The sequence below is a fragment of the Lissotriton helveticus genome, chromosome 3_1 (genome assembly GCF_964261635.1).
Source record: "Lissotriton helveticus chromosome 3_1, aLisHel1.1, whole genome shotgun sequence".
Lineage (NCBI taxonomy): Eukaryota > Metazoa > Chordata > Amphibia > Caudata > Salamandridae > Lissotriton > Lissotriton helveticus.
The window spans coordinates 577,013,438-577,032,507 of NC_136061.1; the positions used below are offsets into that span (position 1 = coordinate 577,013,438).

At 41.4% G+C, this 19,070-nt stretch overlaps 1 protein-coding gene across 7 annotated transcripts in view; it reads left to right on the top strand.

Moving 5' to 3' along the window:
• LOC144822716 (ADP-ribosylhydrolase ARH1-like) overlaps positions 1-19,070 on the top strand; it is a 506,468-nt gene that overhangs the window by 389,443 nt on the left and 97,955 nt on the right. For 3 of the 7 annotated variants that reach the window (XM_078680537.1, XM_078680538.1, XM_078680540.1), the window contains exon 2: positions 1,646-1,719. The exons of the other annotated variants lie outside the window; for them this stretch is intronic. In XM_078680537.1, the coding sequence (XP_078536663.1) occupies positions 1,646-1,719 (74 nt within the window). The remainder of the gene's footprint in view (positions 1-1,645; positions 1,720-19,070) is intronic. 7 annotated transcript variants of the gene reach the window in all.

Consider the following 19,070-nt stretch of genomic DNA (forward strand, 5'->3'; position numbering starts at 1 on the left):
CGGGGTATCGGTCTCACCCTCGGAGCCTCACTAGGTCGCGGCCATCTTGGTCGATCGCCGGCCACGCCCCCCACCTGCTACGTTTTTACAACATTACAGAGTGATGCAGGGAATCGATCTGAAGGAGGTTTTGGGGTTAGAATTGCAGTCTTCTATGAAGTAATAGGAGGTTTGGTTACAGGATTAAATAAACTGTGTGGTACATAAATAATCAGTTGTCCTGATCGATGTAATTGCTTGGTATGTCTCATTAAGTAATTAATTAGGGGGGAAACATACGAGAAGGCAATGCTTCAATTACTTACTGGTAATTGCATTACTCTGACTACGTTTTCAACTTAATTATTTAACCCCTTTCCCCCCACCTCCCTCCCCCGTTGGTACCAGGCCAACTATACTAGGTGGGTGCTTGTGTCAACTAAAACAGGAGGTCATGACGGGGAAGGGGCTTTTCAACTTTTTGGAAAGGGAACTGGGTGTGTCTGTGAGGCACGGTGTCCTCATTAAGTAATTAGGTTGAAAATGTACTCCGTTTAATTGCATTAATTGAAGCATTTCCACATTAGCTTTACATCATGACCTGACACATGAGATGTAGCCAATAAACTGCCTCGGATATGCACTCGAATCCAATGAAGATGAAACCTGAACAGTTACTTGAATTGGACACATGTTGGGAATGCTAAAATGAAGTGGGTATTTATACTCGCCACTGAGATGGAACTGTGTCCTAGATTTTATGATAGAAAAATCTGTAAAGGTTCACCTGACCCAGGGGACAAACCTTACACTGAGGCAGGAAGACGACTTTGAATAAAGGGATGAAACTTTCCGATCTAATTCTTGTGTTTGTACAGTGATTACAGCTAAAAAGGTAGTTCTTAGGAAGTGGAAGAGTAGGAATCATGATAAAGTTGAAGGCGGAATTAATAAACTCTCAAAACTGGGTTCAAGGTAATAGGCTACATTCATCACCAAGAATATATTGAAGTTTTTTCTCAAGGTTTTCACAGTATGGAATTCTGTGACCAGCTATTTGAGGGATTTTGATCTGTACTTAGGTTTCTGATAACTTTATTCTGTATTTTGGTAATTGCTAAGGTGAATTGACATAGAGGGACTGGTAGATTGTGTTATATATGCTAAATATTAACTTGAGTTATTATTATTTCATTTATTTGGTATTGTGTTTATCATTCTTTTAATAACACGTTTTAATGAAATATGGCTCATGACACTGCAGGGATTTGTGCAGAGCTTTCGTTTCCTGACTCCAGTTAAAGCTCTCTGCATTCTGGTTCTTGTACCCTTCTTTATAAGGACATAATAGACGCATGGCTGCAGGCACTGGAGTTTAAATTAAAAAAAATTGAATGGTTGACTTACCTAGGCATGGAGTTTTAAAATTTGAGAGGTGTCTGCGTGTAGCTTGCAGATCAGTGGTGTAAATTGGAGTGTAACTGAGGGAGAAAGATAGTGTTACATCATTTATAGGATTTAAAGTTAAGCCATCCAGCTTTTCTGCCTTCAGGTTGAAGTGGCCTCTTATCTCCTTTGTTCCTCCTGCCTTCAGTTTTGTCTTTTCATTTAACTGTGTCTTTTCTCCTCTTCCCTTTCACTGTCTTCTGTGGCTTCCTGACTGAAGTGCTATTTCATCTCATCTTATATTGGTTTTCCGCCTCAGTCTGCCTTTTGACTAATCCACACATGCAGTACCAGGTGAGTGCATGCACCATTCTGTTTTTTTAATTTAGATTGCTACCAAACAATTCCCCAACAAGCTTTAGTAAACTCAGGTACATTTCCTCATTCTCTTTCAATCAGGACCTGACACGTGAGATGTAGCCAATAAAGTACATTGAAAAATTTAAAGTTACTTAAATTAGACTGATTCTGTGTTCAGTCAGACTATCGTTGGCCATCATTTTCAGAAAATTGAATAAGCTTTCCACTTTTCAGTTTTGTGACAGATTTTGGTAATGGGCTTGCTTGTTTAAGTCTCTTAAAACCAAAAGCTATTATGGACAAGCCTGAGAGGTTTAATGTAAAAGTAGTTACTGTAGACCCGAACAACTTGTTTTGCTGTCTCTACTGTATTGTAATGTAAATGTAAAATGCTTTATTGTATGATTAATTAAAATCTCAATAATGAAGGTAAAAGAAAGACTCTACAAAAAAACTGTACACTAAACCTGGGTGGAGTTCAAACCCTGTGAAGTCCCAAAAAAACTCCTCCATCATATGCGGCGAACAGTGTTAGAAATATGCAATTGTATTACGGAACAATGAAATCTCTAATCCTGCATGCCTAAACAATGCCGTCTGAATAATGACATGTATCAACAGAGACAATGGTCCCTAGACAGGAAGAATTGCATGCAAATAAGTATAGACTAAATAGTTCTATATCATGTGCCCAGCTGGACAATTTAATTTTCAATGAATGAAATGCATATAAAAATCAGTGTTATACAAGTGGGACACCAGCCGGTGTCCAACTAACACACTCAAGGGAAACGAACAGGGGAATTTCAAGGCAAATTATGGCGGCTTGAATATCATAAATTATATACAGACAATACAATTTATACACATATGCAAATTGTAAATCACATAATAGTTATGCATTTAGTGTATCAAGGTCGACGACGTTTCGAACCCAATTAAAATACAAAGTTCATCCTCAGGACAACAATGAATTGCCTAATGAACACAATTATACATAGTGCCCACGCTGTGGGGTTATTGTTTTGCCAATATAAACAATTAGGAAAAGATGGAAAGGGAGGGAAGGAAGGACATGGAACAAGTTAAAAACATATTAAAGCATGTCCACCATTCAATGCATGTTAACAATTACGGCCATACTAGACCACTGTCATGCAAGTCCTTCAAAATTGTGCACGTGACCTCAGAAATAATAAGACATATTCAAAAAGTGATCAAAGCCATAGAAGGTTGGTGATCATCTAGTGCCTATACATGCAAGAGTTAAAAAGTGATCGAAGAAGAAAATTAGAAAGTGAGTGACGATAATGGTGCGGTCAACGACTGCCAAAACAGACGCGCACAAATCAGGCTGCATTGAAAAATGAAAGAGAACCATTGCCGCGTAGGGATTACATGATTTAGCCCAAAAAGGGATTCCAAAAGAACGCAAAAGGCCCAGATGGCAAAAACTATTCCGATGACAATTACGGTGGACCATAGGGCAAAGGTGAAGCAAGCCCAAGGCATGTAAGTGTTTGCATTAAGCAGGGCTTACCAGGGGACATCGCATACGGCTTCAAAAATGTTTTCGATAGTCAAAGGTAGCAGTGTGCCAAACCTATGGGAAAATAATACCGGGGAATTAAAAACGAAACGTAAAGTGAACGAAACGTAAAGTGAACCTAAAGCATGCAATTATTCGCATTAGACAAGGCTTACCAGGGGATGCCGAGATCGGCTCAAAAGTTACAATGATAAATAGTGACAATGTACCAATCCTGTGGGGAAATAGTACAGGAGATTTAGAAACGGAGTGGGGGATCGAATGAGAGTATGCACGTTCAAAGAATTATTCGCTTACCCAAAAACCGCTGTTACGGTATCACAATATAGGGCAATTCTGTAAAAAATAATAGTAATGAGATAAATAAAAATCAACCCACTGAACATTGGAAGGGTATAGCGATTTGTAACCAAACCATAAACATACAACACTTACCGCATCTAGTAGAAGCACAGGCCCGCAATGGGGGTCCTTGTGAGTCGTGGGAAAAACCACGCGATCAGGGAGACGCCGTGGTGATGTACTAGAATATTTGGTTGTCGTCTTGTATTAGGGCTTTCCTTGCAATAATGGTTAGAAGTTTCTCTGCCATAGTTTGCGTTGGTTCGATGTACCAGAATATTTGGCTGTCCTCTTGTACTATGGTTATAAGGTTCTCTGCCATTGGCCGCATGTCAGATCTCTTTGTAAGAGAACATTTTTAACATTAAAGCTCAGAGGTGACAGCACAAAAGATCTAATTTGGCCTTTAAAAAGAGGTGACCCTTGGGATGGCCAGGATGAACTCAAGATATTGTTTCTTTCCATTTAAATCATGATAACTTTGCATTTATCATGCAATGAATAACAAGACGGTACAAAAGGGGGTGGTGATGGACGGAGCATCTGAATCAATCAAACACTCACACCCAGTCAAAAGATCTGGGCTTAATCCATCACCGTTCTTTAGCCCACTCTGCCACCCCAGTTCTGACATGGCTATATGCAAATCAGTCTGACCCTGTGCCTCATGGGAACAGTCCAGCCCGAACTGCCAAGCCATGTCTTCCCTGGACCGGAAACAAGCTTCCGAGGACCGGTTTCTGGCATTCCAGCCGTCTTCAGCCCAGCTTGCTTGAATCCAGTGGCAAAGTGAGCAAGGGACTCACGTCTGAGCATACCCTGCCACACTTATGGTGGCCAAAAGCGGTACAAAAGGGGGTGGTGATGGACAGAGCATCTGAATCAATCAAACACTCACACCCAGTCAAAAGATCTGGGCTTAATCCATCAACGTTCTTTAGCCCACTCTGCCACCCTAGAAGACATGGCTTGGCAGTTCGGGCTGGACTGTTCCCACGAGGCACAGGGTCAGACTGATTTGCATATAGCCATGTCTGAACTGGGGTGGCTGAGTGAACTAAAGAATGGTGATGGATTAAACCCAGATCAGTTGACTGGGGGTGAGTGTTTGATTTGTTCAAACGCTCCGTCCATCATCCCCTTTTGTATCGCCATGAATAACAAGACAGCACCGTTGCTCCAGCACATGTTACTGAACCTTTCACGGTCAGCGGAGCCTTTTGTTGTTGCTTGGTGATAAAATAAAACCAACACCGATTATTTAGGTGCCAAAAATAATTTGATATGTTGTGGCCCTCACATACATTGTTGCCACTAATGCAAGTAGATGCCATTATGTTTTTATTACCTTTTATTTTTATTTTTGCAATAAGAACAAGCGAGTAGCGAGAGACCAATCACAGCAGTTTACACAATGGAAAAAGAGACAACAGGGAAGTCGACTTCCAATCATACATAGTTTCAAAACGGATATGCAGCATTCTAAAGCGCATTGCGATCAGTAGAATAGATATTTTACTAATGCTTCCAATGGTAGCATTAGTACACTATGCATTTTATACATACCCTTAAGAAGCAGGTTTTTATTTTCCATTAATTTAGTCAGCAAACCTTGTGATTGGCATGCCCTATATTGATCATTCTTATAGTCTCTACTGGGCAACATTTTGACAAATGTTTGTTTGTCTTTGGTGGTTAGTTCAACCGGTCTTTGAAATCATACATTTTCTGTAATGCGTTCGCCATATCGGGGTTCATGTCTCCCACTTTTCGCATTACTTTGTAGGCACCTACTGGCACTTATTCCTCATAATTAACATTTATCAATTACATAATAAAAATATCTTTTTTCAAGGTTTTATGTGGTTTAAGAATATTCATTTTCCAATTGTAATCACTTGGTGATGCATTCACTGATATTCATGATACCTTCCTTCTGTGCTCCTGCTCTGTCCAGCCACAAAGCCATTCATTGCATTTTGGGCTTCAGAGCCCTTCTTCATGTGGCCAAAGTCATCTTGCTGAAAGAAAAAAACCCAATTGTTTTATATACTAATATCACATCACTTACAAACATTAGTCCATAACTCTCGTGAAAGATCAACACACAATCACTGACAAAAATGAACTATTTTTGCCTTATTATTCCCTCGATTTAGCCTTCATGCCACCCTGCATAGAATATCTACTCTTATTTCAGGTACTCTCACTGCCTGGTTCGCATACCATCTCAGTCCATTTTCAGCCAAATGGAGGGTGTCACTTTGGCCTCTAGTTAGAAATGTACATCCATAGTATGCAAGAAAACGTATTTTAAATATTGTAAATATTTTTAGAAGACTGCAGCTCATCTATAAACATAATCATTAAGTACTGTTTTGATATCACATGATTCTGCTGAAGTACCTTTGAGGTTTTGCACGAGTTGATGATACCATGTAGGAAGCTGGCTCTGTATATACTATACCAAAGTAAGGTATAGTGTGTACAGAGTCCAGTGGAACCCCAAAGGTAGGCCGAGGTAAAAGTAGATAATATATCTATTTGGGGTAGTGTGGGTGAGCAGTAAGGCTTTATCAGAGGGTAGTTTTAAGCATTTATTGTACACACTCAGCCAAGAAAGGGCGTCACACTCAAAGACTGAACTCAGACCAATTGGTTTACATAAAATTATTATTTAGTGTTATTTTATAGGCAATATTGTACTCCCAAAGGCAATGTATCACGAATATGCATTTGATATTGAATTAGCTTTTGTTACAGCAATGTGTACTTTGGCAATAAGCAGTCGAAATTACTCTATAATTACTTTTCTTACTCAGTGAGGTATCTCTAGATACCACACTGGTACATTTCCTAAGAGAATGGAAACAAGTTAATATGTTTTATCCTACAGTGTAGAGTTTTTCAAGGTTACTCGCCTGACCCTCTTAGTCCTCAGTAGGATTCGGTTAGGTGGGCACTCAGTTCGTACCACCAGCAGCTCCGAAGCAGCCGGGTGCAAAGTGCAGGGGCCACTAGTTAGCCAAGGGGCTAAGCACATCCGTTGGCTTGGGGACTTCCGATGGGCAGGCCACCTTGTTAATAGAACAAAAAGCTCTTTGGGTCGAGGTTAGCACTGAAGGTGCCCAATTGCCAGCACAAACACTACACCGTCCGTGGCACCGAGGCGGCCAGGTGTAGAATGTGGTTGTCTGGAATCCCAGAGTTTCTCAGTGTGGACTGTCGGTCTTGGTCCAAGCGGCAGAGACGGTCAGGTTTTCTGAGCGGCGTTGAGTGACCTGGGCAGGGAATAGGATCTTTGCAAACTTGTGACTGCAGGCGTTTACAGACTGAGTCTGTTGGGCCGTCGCGGTTGAGCTCTTCGTTAAGAGAGGCGGTCTGAGTGCGGCCTTTGGTCGCGGTTAGAGAGATTTCACAGGTAGTGACTGCAGGCTTAGGTTAGAAGCTTGTGGGGGTTCAGGAGTCACTGCAACCCAGGCTAGGTTCATTGGGACCTCCTTAAAGTGTTGGGCCCCTCGAGTGCTGAGTGGTGGGGGACACACGGAGTCGTCCAGAGTTAGATTGGTTGGTCTTGAGCAAGTCCGATGCTCACAGGAGACAAAGTCTTTGGTTGGCTGCAGGACACACCTGGATTTTGCTGTAGTTTTAGGTCTGGACAAGCCGGAAGGGCTGGGGACAAGTCAGTAGGTGTCCTCCTCTTCTTCAGCACGGCTCTTCGGTCCTTCTTCTGGTCAGTTCTTGTCTGAGGAAGCAAGGTTCAGGGTTGACTGTAAATACTACATTTAGGGGTGCTACAGGTAGGTACAAGTTGGGGTGGACACACCCCCTATTATGCCACCCTGCAGTGGGAGGGGGCATACGCCTCACTCTGGTTGGCGGGGTCCCTGCATCTTCAAGATGGCAAGGACTGATAGTTGTGCTTCACCTCGTCCCCCCCACCTGAGGGGTGGGGTTGGCAATGGTGGGGACACCTCTCACCCTAACTTGTTTTCCCTGCAGATTCTCAGAACTGGTGGAGGCCAGTTGCTGGGAGCAGAAAATGACTGGGGTAGCTCATGAAGGCGGTAGGCATTTGAAGTTTCCCCTTTGTGGACCCAGCCCATCCAGGGGCGGGGAGGAGCTTGGCACCTCATCCTAGGATGTGCTTTGTTTCAGGACCCCAAGAGCTGCAGGCTCTAGACCCAGGGGTCTAGAAACATGTCAGGTGGTTGCAGCTGGCGCACAGCCACTCAGCCAGGACACTAAAGTTAGGTCGTTTTTCAGGGGGCATCTTCAAGATCCCCTCTGAGTGCTTTTTTCATTAAATCCCACACTGGCTTCAGTGTGGGTTTAATGTGCTGAAAAGTTTGATACAAAACGTCCCAGTTTTCAGTAAAGCCATTATGGTGATGTGGTGTTCATAATGACAAACTCCCAGGCAGTTTACTCTTTATGGCATTACTGCACTTACAATGTCTAAGGATTGACTTATACACTGTAGGGGTACAGGGCTCATGCACCTGTACCCTCACCCCTGGTATAGTGCACCCAGCTAGAGGGGTGGCATACCTATTCCAGGGCAGTCGGTTGTAGGCAAGGCACCTAGGGATGTGTGCCATGTTGACTCTTCACTTTGTTCTGCACCAAAACATGCAGCCTGCAATGGCAGTGCGTGTGTGTTTGTGTAACGGTACAGGGCCTCTAAGGGTTTCACAATAAGTGCTGCAGCCATTAGAGGCCTTCCCTGGTCACAGTGCCCTTGGTATCTAGGGTACTTTTATAAGGGACATACATGTAGCCAGAGAGTTGCCAATTGGGTTTTGCAACAGTACAGTTTAGGGTACGAACATAGACCCTGGGTATCTGGTTGGCCGGAACCCAGTGCACACTCAGTCAAAGTACATCAACATTAGGCAAAAAGTGGGAGCAACCATGCAAAAAGGGGCACTTTCCTACATATTACTTTGAGCAATTTCATATTTTTCCTGGAACACATGTGCCTCGATAGAAAGCTGGAACCTTTCCACCTGAGATCAGTGGCATATCTTGTGGAGTCCCCTAAGGATTGGTACTGTCCCACTTCCTGGTCGACCACTTTGTTGGTAATGAAGTGTAGAGTTTACTTACTAACGAAAAAAATACAACTTAAATATAGTATTAACAGATATTTAAACTGAGTGGAAAATGACGAATGAACTCTAAGCATCACAAGTTTGGTCCCGAATTGGATTGAGCATGTTTTTAGGGAAATAATTAGTAACTGATAACCACAAGCTGTCACACATAATAGTAACTGGAGTAAATTAAAATTATATATATCCAGTCTATGGTTATGATATATTAAGTTTCACCAAAGTAGAACAGATTTGTTTTCCTTGTTTTAAAATTAGAGGTGACAACATGCACAGCATTTGCTATTAACAAATGTACCAATTTTCCAGTAATGCATTGTGAGAACAAATATCATGTAATTCACCTAAATATACATTTTGAAAGGAAATGGGTGAGAAGATCCCAGTAATAACATTAATCTTTAACCAGACAGCTTTCCGGAAATCTAGAACTTTGGGACAAAATAAAAACATATCCATATATGAACCATCAGTGTGGCCACATCTTCAACATGGTAGGTGACCAGCTAATTTGAATTTGGATAACTGATCAGGGGTGTGTAACCTGCTATAAAAGAAAAGTAAGGTTTGTGTTAAGCTATCTGAACGTCCAGTAGAGTGCACTTTTTTCCATATCGTATTCCAAGTATCTATAGGCCACCTACCTTCTAATTCCATTTCCTGGGTAAGCCCGATATTGAATTTAATCCTCTGAGTGCATGAAGAAACAAACAACTTATACAAAAGATAGGTCTTTGCATGCACAGTATAATATAGAGAATTATCAATTATCCTGTGATTATCAACAGTAGAAGGCAGCAAAACGGTCAATGCAGATCCAAGCATGCCAATATGTGAATTATATCTTGAGATATTATGTGCAGGCATATCCTACTTTTGAGATGATTCAGAAAAAGGAATAGGAATTTCATCAGTAAATAGCTGAGAAACAGAAAGTAATCCTTTTTCTGCCTAATCTCTCCAAAACAAAATCCTTCCACCCTTTTTAATACATTTATTAAACCAAATGAAACTATTATAAAATCACTCTAACATAGGTAAATTGTGAATCATGTATGATTTTAATAAAGTATAGGCTCCCAAAAGTATCGGTGACATCCACAACTTATGAAGAGTATGTGATTGTAAGAAAATTGGGAAATCATTGGCAGGTCTAAGTTAAACCATAGCTTGTCTGTTTTGCAGGAAGATCGAGCAAAAGCCCTTATCTCATAAAATCAAGGAAGGTAACATTACCAATATTTTGGGATAGTTTTAGTCTCTCTTGTGATATCTGAACTCTTTTCCTGCTCCAAAGAAATCTGGAGAGTATAGTATCTATTTAGTAACAAAATAATTTTGAAAGTTTTACTGATAAGCTCATAAAGAAGAAAAGTATAATGGGAAAAATCTTCATTTTAATCGTATCTTTCCAGCCCCAACAAGATGGATACAAAGGGGTCAATTACTGAATATAACGACTAATTTTATCTATGTCAACAGTATTTTGCATTAATAGTATCTTTAAGTGAGCTACAATACCAGATCTCCTAAATCTTTAAACTAAGACGAATTCCAAATATAGACCAACTTGAGCATAAGGTTCTTTAACACAATATTTATTTAACTGTAAAAACTCTGATTTAGCTATATTGAGCTTGCAATCTGAATTTGTGGACAAAATATAAAGTCCCTTAAAGAGAGCTGGTAGAGAAAGCACTTGGTTTAACATGAAAAACAACATGTGTGCATTTAATGTGCTTATCTTTAAACATAAACCCATAAAAAATTGTAGAAGACTTAACCCAAGCTGAATATGGTTCTAATGCAGGAATAACATGTAAGGAAGGTAAACGACAACCCTGTTTACTGCTGTACGTCAAATGAAAGTAAGGAATTCGAATACCGTTAACTATAGCTGAAGATGCTGGAACAGAGTATAAAAAGACATTTAAATCTAAGAAATTTTGGCCAAAGCCAAAGCCAGGGTTGGGTGTTCCTGATTTCCGAGCATACTACTATGCATCCCAATTGCAATGGCTGTCTTATTGGACAGCAGGCAGGAATCTACAGGAAATACAACCCTGTTTACTGCTGTGCGTCAAATGAAAGTAAGGAATTCAAATACCGTTAACTATAGCTGAAGATGTTGGAGCAGAGTATAAAAAGACATTTCAATCTAAGAAATTTTGGCCAAAGCCATGCCAATTCAAAGCCCTCATAAAATAGTCAATTAACTCTATTGAAGAAAACTTTTTCAGCATGAAGGGTAAGTGCTGCTATCAAATGTTTTAATTTCAGGAATTATCTGCTATATGACAGCATTTGACAAAACTCATGATCAAAAACTCATGATCAATGTGTTTAATCTCACAGCCGAGGCTTTGGCAAAAAACAGAGGTACCCTGCATAATTTACTGCTCCAGAAAGTGAAAATGCCCGCCGACGGACCCCCGTTGTTAATAACCGCACTAAGGTGCTGGAAAAAAGCCCTACAGTATACTTCCAGTACGGACCCCTATGCAAGTAATATGCCATTACTGGGAATACCAACCGCGGGTGGTAGGCTCACGATGACCAGGCTACAGGACTGGATCGTCGCAGGTATAGAGGGGGTGGGTTCTCTGTTTGGCGACGGGGTTCTATCAGACCATGCCAACTTTATGCGGAATAATGGCGCACCAGACCGCCTTTATTTGCTTCACGCGACGATTGTGCATTATGTTAGGATGACATGGGCACCTCAACGTACTGAGCCGCCACGTCACGATCTAGCACACCTACTTTATTATATATGGGGGGGGGATTTAGTGAAATGGCTCTATACAGGTATCAGAGCGCAACCTTCCACTACCCTGACTGCACTCCGCGCGAAATGGGAGAAAGACGCTAACACGGAACTTACGGACAAAGCCTGGGAGAGCATCCTAGAGCACCCCAAACCGGTTTCCCGGAACGTAAAATAAAAATTTATACGAAGGATGGTGCTACATAGATCCTATCTGACACAGCAGCGGATACACCACATGTTCCCTGATGCCCAACATTGCTGTCCGAGGTGCAGAACAGAAGAGGCGGGCTTTGTTCATATGTAATGGACCTGCCCACACCTTCGAGACTACTGGGGACAGATTCAGACTACACTTGGGGAGATCACAAACCTCACCACCACTGATAATATCCTGGACTGCCTACTGGGGTTGCGCAAGCGTACCAGTGCCCTTAAGGTCCAATTGTGCTTTTTAGACCTTGCTTTCATATTGGCCATCAGAGCAATCATTATGCGCTGGAAATCCCCTAGGAGCCCCCCAATACACACATGGCGGGACAAAGTAGTTAGGTGGGGTAGTGCAAGAGCGCAGCATTCAGACGTGAGGAAGCACGAGGCCTCCGGAAGAATCCCATCTCTATGGAATGGGACATTATGCTGGAGGAGCTTAAACAATTAGATATCCAACTCACTTTTTCTAACCCTGAACTAGGAAATACCTAGAAACGACGCCCATAGATAGCGATGGCCTGAGCAGACGGCACAGATTGGCCCAATACGCACTAGCTGCAGTGATCAGAGTATGATGATAACCTAGGAGCACGAGGTGGGACGTACGACAGAAGATAGACAGACCAGGAACGGGGGGAGGGGGGAGGGAAGGGCAGGAGGGGAGGAGCTTAATTCAGTTTATAGTTCTAGACTTAGATATGGATCCATCATCCTTGAACCTCGCAGTATATGTTATGGATGATTTGCATGGTCCTCATGCTCATAACGTATGTAATGTGATGTACTACATTGGTTACAGTGCGTTGAACTGTGTAATGCTTTATTGATGATAACTCGACAAATTTCAATTAAAACAAAAATGCCATGTGTACCTACCATGATACTGAACTTAAACTGAAAGTTTAATAAAGTTTGTTAAAAAAAAAAACAATAAACTTAACAGTTTTCTTTTTGAACTTGAGATAATGTGCTAGAAGAGAGTTAGATCTGTATTTACACGCCATAGTATCTAGCTTTTTGTTTAACTCCTTACCCACGGCGGTAATTCTGCCGCGGGCTGGGGGGAGAGGGGGTCGCGCGGCACTGCCATGCTTGTGACGGAATCACTCTGTCACGAGCTACGGGCGGGCTTTGCTAATGACGGAATGGGTCCGTCACGACTCCACCCACTCACTAATTCTCCCGCACGGGGAATCAGTGCCACGTGGCCGGAGGGGCCGTGGCATGACGGAACCACTCCGTCATGAGCACATGCCACCCGTGGCTTGTGACGGATTGGTTCCGTCACAAGCCTGGAAGGGTTAAGTAAATACCCACAAGCCTTATTTACAGCATTTTTATTGAATTGTATTTTAGAATGAATACGTTCTGCAAAATCAGGTTTATTATTTTTATATTTTATAATGTTTATGTTCCACTTTTTTATCTTATCTAGTGTAGCTAATGATTTCCTTTTAGCGTTCTTCTTCTTAATAAAAACATAGCTTGTTATAGAAAGCCCAGCCCAAGAGCCAACATTGAGAGCCTCCCAAGCAAATCGAACTGTGGTGTCTTCTATCATATTAAACTCAAAAAGTCTTTAACACATGTTTCGTAGCCTGATAAGAAATCACTTAGTAAAGTATTTTAAATCTCCATCTGTGTTTTGTTTTGCTTTAATATGGAGAATATTGAAATCAGACTAATCCTTGGCATGGACTGACATAAAAATACAAACAATTTCAGAATTAACTAAGGATTGGTTCATATTTTGTCTTGAAAACAATCAATTTGATATTGTACATGATGAGTCGCTGAGTATTGCCCAAGGTCAGGATTAAAATTCTACACAAATCTGTTAGAGCCCTTTGAGAAACAATAAATGTAAATGCTTTATAGTTATTAGAACAAAGTTGACCAAGGAATTTCTCTCGACAAAGGGATCGCTTAGCTGCTTACAATTTCTTCCTAAAATAAAGTTATAATCAGAATGTTCTGTAATGTTTCTAAACACTGTGTTACAAAACTTGGCACTAGGATGATATGGGCCTTAATTATTCACAATACATAGATCAATTTCATTACCTTTTAATGTTAAGTTTAACCACAAGCCATCTACCTTCAAAATTTTATTAATTAGAAACGCAATATATGCTTAAATATTTATTGCAAAGGATAGCAACTCCAATTTTGTTTAGATAAATAGACAAATAAAGTAAGCCTCTGACCTATTGTTTCTTTGCTTGACAATTTTGTTGGCTGTTAACAAGGTACAGTATTAGAAATTCTAAAGGAAGAAGAAAAAAGATAGGAAAAAAGGAAAAAAAGAATGAAGAATAGAAAAGGATGAAAATATCCCTAACCATTTTCAAGATGAGAAATTTGTGGCTGAAAGTAAAGCAGCAAAAAAAGACCATCAATATAAAAGAATACAGCGACCTTAGGGTGTACTAATATTAATGCAGGACCTCTAAAATAACAATAGCAACATAAAATGAAGTTGTAAAACACAAGTATCCTAATACACAGCCACCACAGAGACAATAGGCAATCAACAGACATAATTTCTGGTAAGAAGTGAAGGCCCCAGTTATACATTATCTCCCACAAACAATGGTGTGAAAATAGGTGTATATGTACAATTCAGAGGAATCCATCCATTAAAAAAAGGATGTTGTAATGGCAATTAAAATTGTTAGTCTTCTCTTGTAATTTATTGGAACTCCATTGCCTCATCATCCAACGGCGCAGACAAAACCAAAATGGTGGCTGCAACTAGCTGCAAGTAGGGAATCAAATTGAAAGAACGTCTCACCGATAAAATAGTAGAAATAGTTCTCCATATTGTGCCACAAAGGTGGCTGCAGCCAAAGTCACCACTCACATGGGGATTACATACCCATCTCCTAAGCTGATGATACCCAACTTATCCTCTCCCTCACCAAGGAACCCGACATAACCAGGCACAACTTCCAATAAGGTATAAAAGCTGTCGACATTGAAACCAGAGCTTTGGACTATACTATTGCCCGCTGAAAGACAATATTTCTCTCCATGTGTTCCCATACCTGGTGTGTCACGCAGTTTGGTACTTACTTTCCCTCCATGGTAAAGAACAGTAGATGTTTCAGCAACCAGGCTAATGTGCTGCATAGCTAAATACATATAAGGTCCCAAAGGCAAGACCAATTGCATTGCAAATGCTTGTTTCTTTTGGCAACGGATCTCTTCTCGCGAGAGGAGATCATGTTGAGATCCGTTGCCTAAGCAATCAATAAATACGGAAGTTGCTGCCCATTTGTGTTAACAAAGGAGGAGCAAGCGGGCACCTTAGCACCTGCGCTAACAGTAGAGGAAACAATTTATTTCCTGAGCAAAGTCTGCAGGAAACGATTGATGATCTTGTGAATGCAACTCTGGCACAACCAGCTTAAAAAATAGAGGAACGTTTTGTCGAATATGATAAAAGTGACTCCACCTCAAACGTGAGATATGTGCAAGGGACACAGGTGCAACGTAGGCTTAAACATATTGGAGACATGTTGTGGTTTCAGCATAAAGACATTCAAAATGATGAATATAAGACCCCTGTGGCTGAAGGCCTTCCAATCCATCGGGTCATTCAGGGAATGTACTTAAAAGAGCGTAAAGAATTGTAAAACATATTTTTCAGGTTTCCTTTCAAAAAGGTATCCTTTAGTCTCATATGAGGGGAAATGCCCCTAATTTCTTAACATCAATACAGTTCTAGCCAGAATGGCTTTGCCATCTTCTCTTGCATGAGAAGAAGTGTCTTTGTCAGATTGTATTGATAAAAAGGTGGACGCTTCCGTAAAGAGCTTCTATGCAACCTGAGATGTTGTGTTTCGGGAGGCGACATAAGCCGCCACGCCTCTCAGACTTTGCTAAAGGACTTTCAACTCCTATTGGATTGCCTTCAAAATCAAAAGGATCCAACAGATTTTTGGGCAAATATGGGTATTATGGCACAAATTTTGGGCAGATGTTTAATTTGATTTTTTCTGGTCCTCGGCTGGAGCCTCTATTACAGTTCTCCGCATCGTTGGTTAAAATCATGGACATTGGATCGAACAGCATTGATTCTACATTTGCCAATTACTGGTGAGAATCATTTTTCTTCACAACTGGATGATTTAGAAAAAGCGGCAAATGAGGAAAAGCTTTTCTTTTACTGACTGCAAAGTAGTATTTTGTTAAAAAGTGCTACGATCAGGCATTTCACAACAAACGGCCCTTTTGAGGCCGGGCTCGTGGTTGGGCAGCCACGGCAGGTGGAAAATCCCAATCACAACTGTTGCAGTCCAAAGAAACTAGCAACAGAACAAATGACAAACAATTCGATATGGTGGGTGGAAAAATGAGCCATTTTTCATTCATTGTTAAGAACGAACTGGCTTCAGACAAATGGGTTATGAATATAGTTCAGGCTGGCTAGAATTTCTATTTATTCCACGAATTCCTTTTTACATTAAAACACCAATGCCCAAGTAACTGGTGAAAAAGCAAGCTATTTTTCAAGGAGTGCAATCCTGTCTTTAGAAAAGCGCAACGGTACAATTTCGACAGATGGAGAGGAAAATATTTTTTATTCCATCATTTTTCTTATTCCTCAGCCAGCTGAGAAATTCTGTCCAGTCCTAGATTTGAAAACTGTGAGCAAAAATGTCAAATGTATCGCATTCACAATGATATATCTGCAGAATATAATTCCATTGATTGCCAAAAATGTCTTCATTTTGCAGTAGAAAACAAACATTTTCAATTCAAAGTGCTTCCTTTCGAGCGCGCTTCTTCACCAAGAATACTTACAAAGGTACTGGCTACCCATGTAGCATATCAATATTTGCATATTTGCACAGAATGCATATATACCCATACATAAATGACTGGTTAACTGGCATTTTATTTTTCAGAGGCTCAGGAAGATGTTCAGATGTTGTGCAAGATCGTTCCATACCTGGGTTTCTGTTATATGATTGAAATCACAGCTAGTACCAACCAGGGGCGGCTCTAGGCTCATGGTGGCCCTGGGCAAGGAGCGTAGGTAGGGGGCCCGGAAGAGGGGGTCCGGGCGGGGCGGAGCGCGCAGGCCAGTAAAGAGGGGAGGGGGTCAGGGTGTTTAGAAGTGGAACAGAGCCAGAGGCCGCCAAATCCCTGCCAGGGGCCACCACGCAAATATGTATCCATCCTCAGAGGATTAATATATTAAGGATATATATTGGCGTGGTGGCCCCTGGGGTTTGGTGGCCCTGTGCAGGTGCACAGCTTGCACATGCCTAGAGCCGGCCCACTTGAAAGAACAAATGCATCCGAGCATTGTTTGACTCAGATTGAGCAAAGTCTTTCTGCCACAGGAGAGGAAGGAAAATCTACAGTTGTATCTTTGTCAGTTATTACAGAAGAGATCAGCTGTGGTTTGCTAATGGCGGAGAATCCAAGGGTTGATGTCAGCTTGCACGGCGGTAGTGGCCTGGTCCCACTTCCATCTGAAATCGCTAGTACCATATGTCGTGGCACACTACTCTCCAGCTTCATCCAATTATGAGATGGAGATTCCAGTCTCCAGAATTGATTTGTTTACCTTAGTGGTAGTTGTCTCCCCAGAACATGAAAAGGGGAGCACAGATGTAGAAACTCTCCCAGTAGTTTTAGCAGCAGCTGCGATTGGAAGAGATCTGAATTTTTTTGTAACTTTAATGTCCAGCAAACAAGTCCTGATCAGGGCGAACAATAAAATTGCAAAAATATATAGAAACAGACAGGTGGGCACTAAATCACCAGCCTTAGCAATGCTAACCAGCGAGATTCTGTCTTGGGCAGAAGGGAATCTTGTTTTGATTCTAGCAGTGTACAATCCAGGGGCAGTCCTTCTCCAGGCAGACAGTCTGAATATTCCTTCATCAATAGAAATCTTTCTACGCCATGAAGCTTTGCAGGTGGCAGATATATTTGGCCATCTAACTCTTGACTTGTTTGCATCTTCCGCCAGTCCCCTGCTCCCTCGGTTTGGTACAGAGAGGCCATGTCTGGAGGCTTAGGGACTGATGTCCTTTCCATGGCTCCAGGAAATGCTATATGCATTGCCTCCATTTGCCCTGCTCCAGCGGGTGCTTCCGAGGATTTGAAGGGAACAGGTGGCAGTAATTCTAATAGCACTGTTCTGGTGAAGGAGGCCTTGGTTCCCTTTGCTGTCCTAATTAGCAACTCAACTGTATTTCCTTCTTCCTTTCAATCTGAGTTCACTGCAGTATCCAATTCTATCATTTAGACTGATACATCAGATAACACGGATGGTTTGAAATCTAGAGGGCTCAGTTGCAAAAGCTAGGTTGCTGAAGAGAATTATCCTGTGTCATACAGACTATAAAGAAAAAATCCACACGGCCTCAGGAAGACTCCCAGCCATATCACTCGATTGGAATGCTATGCTTGGGGCTTTTGAATCTGGTAATGACGGTGCTATGTCTTCATCCTCTATTGACAATTAGGCCGAGGAACTACGTGACTAGCGAATAGGGCACTTCCCCTTCACTAGATGCTTCCTCATGTGTCGCTAGGTGAGCGCAGGCTCAGGTGCGAAGGGACATGTCTGGCTAATACTGGACGTGGAAATAGAGGTGGCTATGGCAGAGCACTGCTTAAGAGATATACTTGCAAAGCTAAGACTACGTACCAAGTGTAAAATGAATATACATGTGTAAGTGCCGGGGTAGAGGGAGGGTGGGGGGAGTTTATGCGGAAGCGGTTGGGAATGTAACAGAAAACGTGAAAATTACAAATGTGTGTACTATCATGTGATATGTGGACTTCACGTATTTGAGTAATGTTAAGTGCGATGGATCCAATTGTATATGTCCATGTTTAATACAGGAAATAAAAATATTTTCAAAAAGAAAAAGTCCACACTCTGTGCTTATGCTACATATAGGAAGAGCTTTTGCTCTTGATGCTCAGTTCTGAACCAGGACTCAGAGTCAACGGATCATTTAAAATTCCGGATTTTTAGGGGATGGGTTTGCTAAAGATCCAGCGCCTTCCACATTATCTTCTCAATGGGTACCTATTAATTCTTGCAGAGAATCAAGGGCGAGGTTTATCACCCATTTTCTTTGGTGACAAAACTAATAAGTTTTTCTTTAAAATAAAAAAAATCCAGGTGTAACTTCTCCGATTCCTTCTGGGGATCCGGCTGCTGTTATTGAAGGTTTACAAAAAAGATAATTTGAACCTCTAGACCAAGCAGACATTTCTTGGGTTTCTGCCAAGATATCCATCCTCATTGCGATTACTTATGCAAGATGGCTGGGAGATTTAACATCTTTGTTCATTTGTTACCTATATTGAAAATTATTTTCAGATA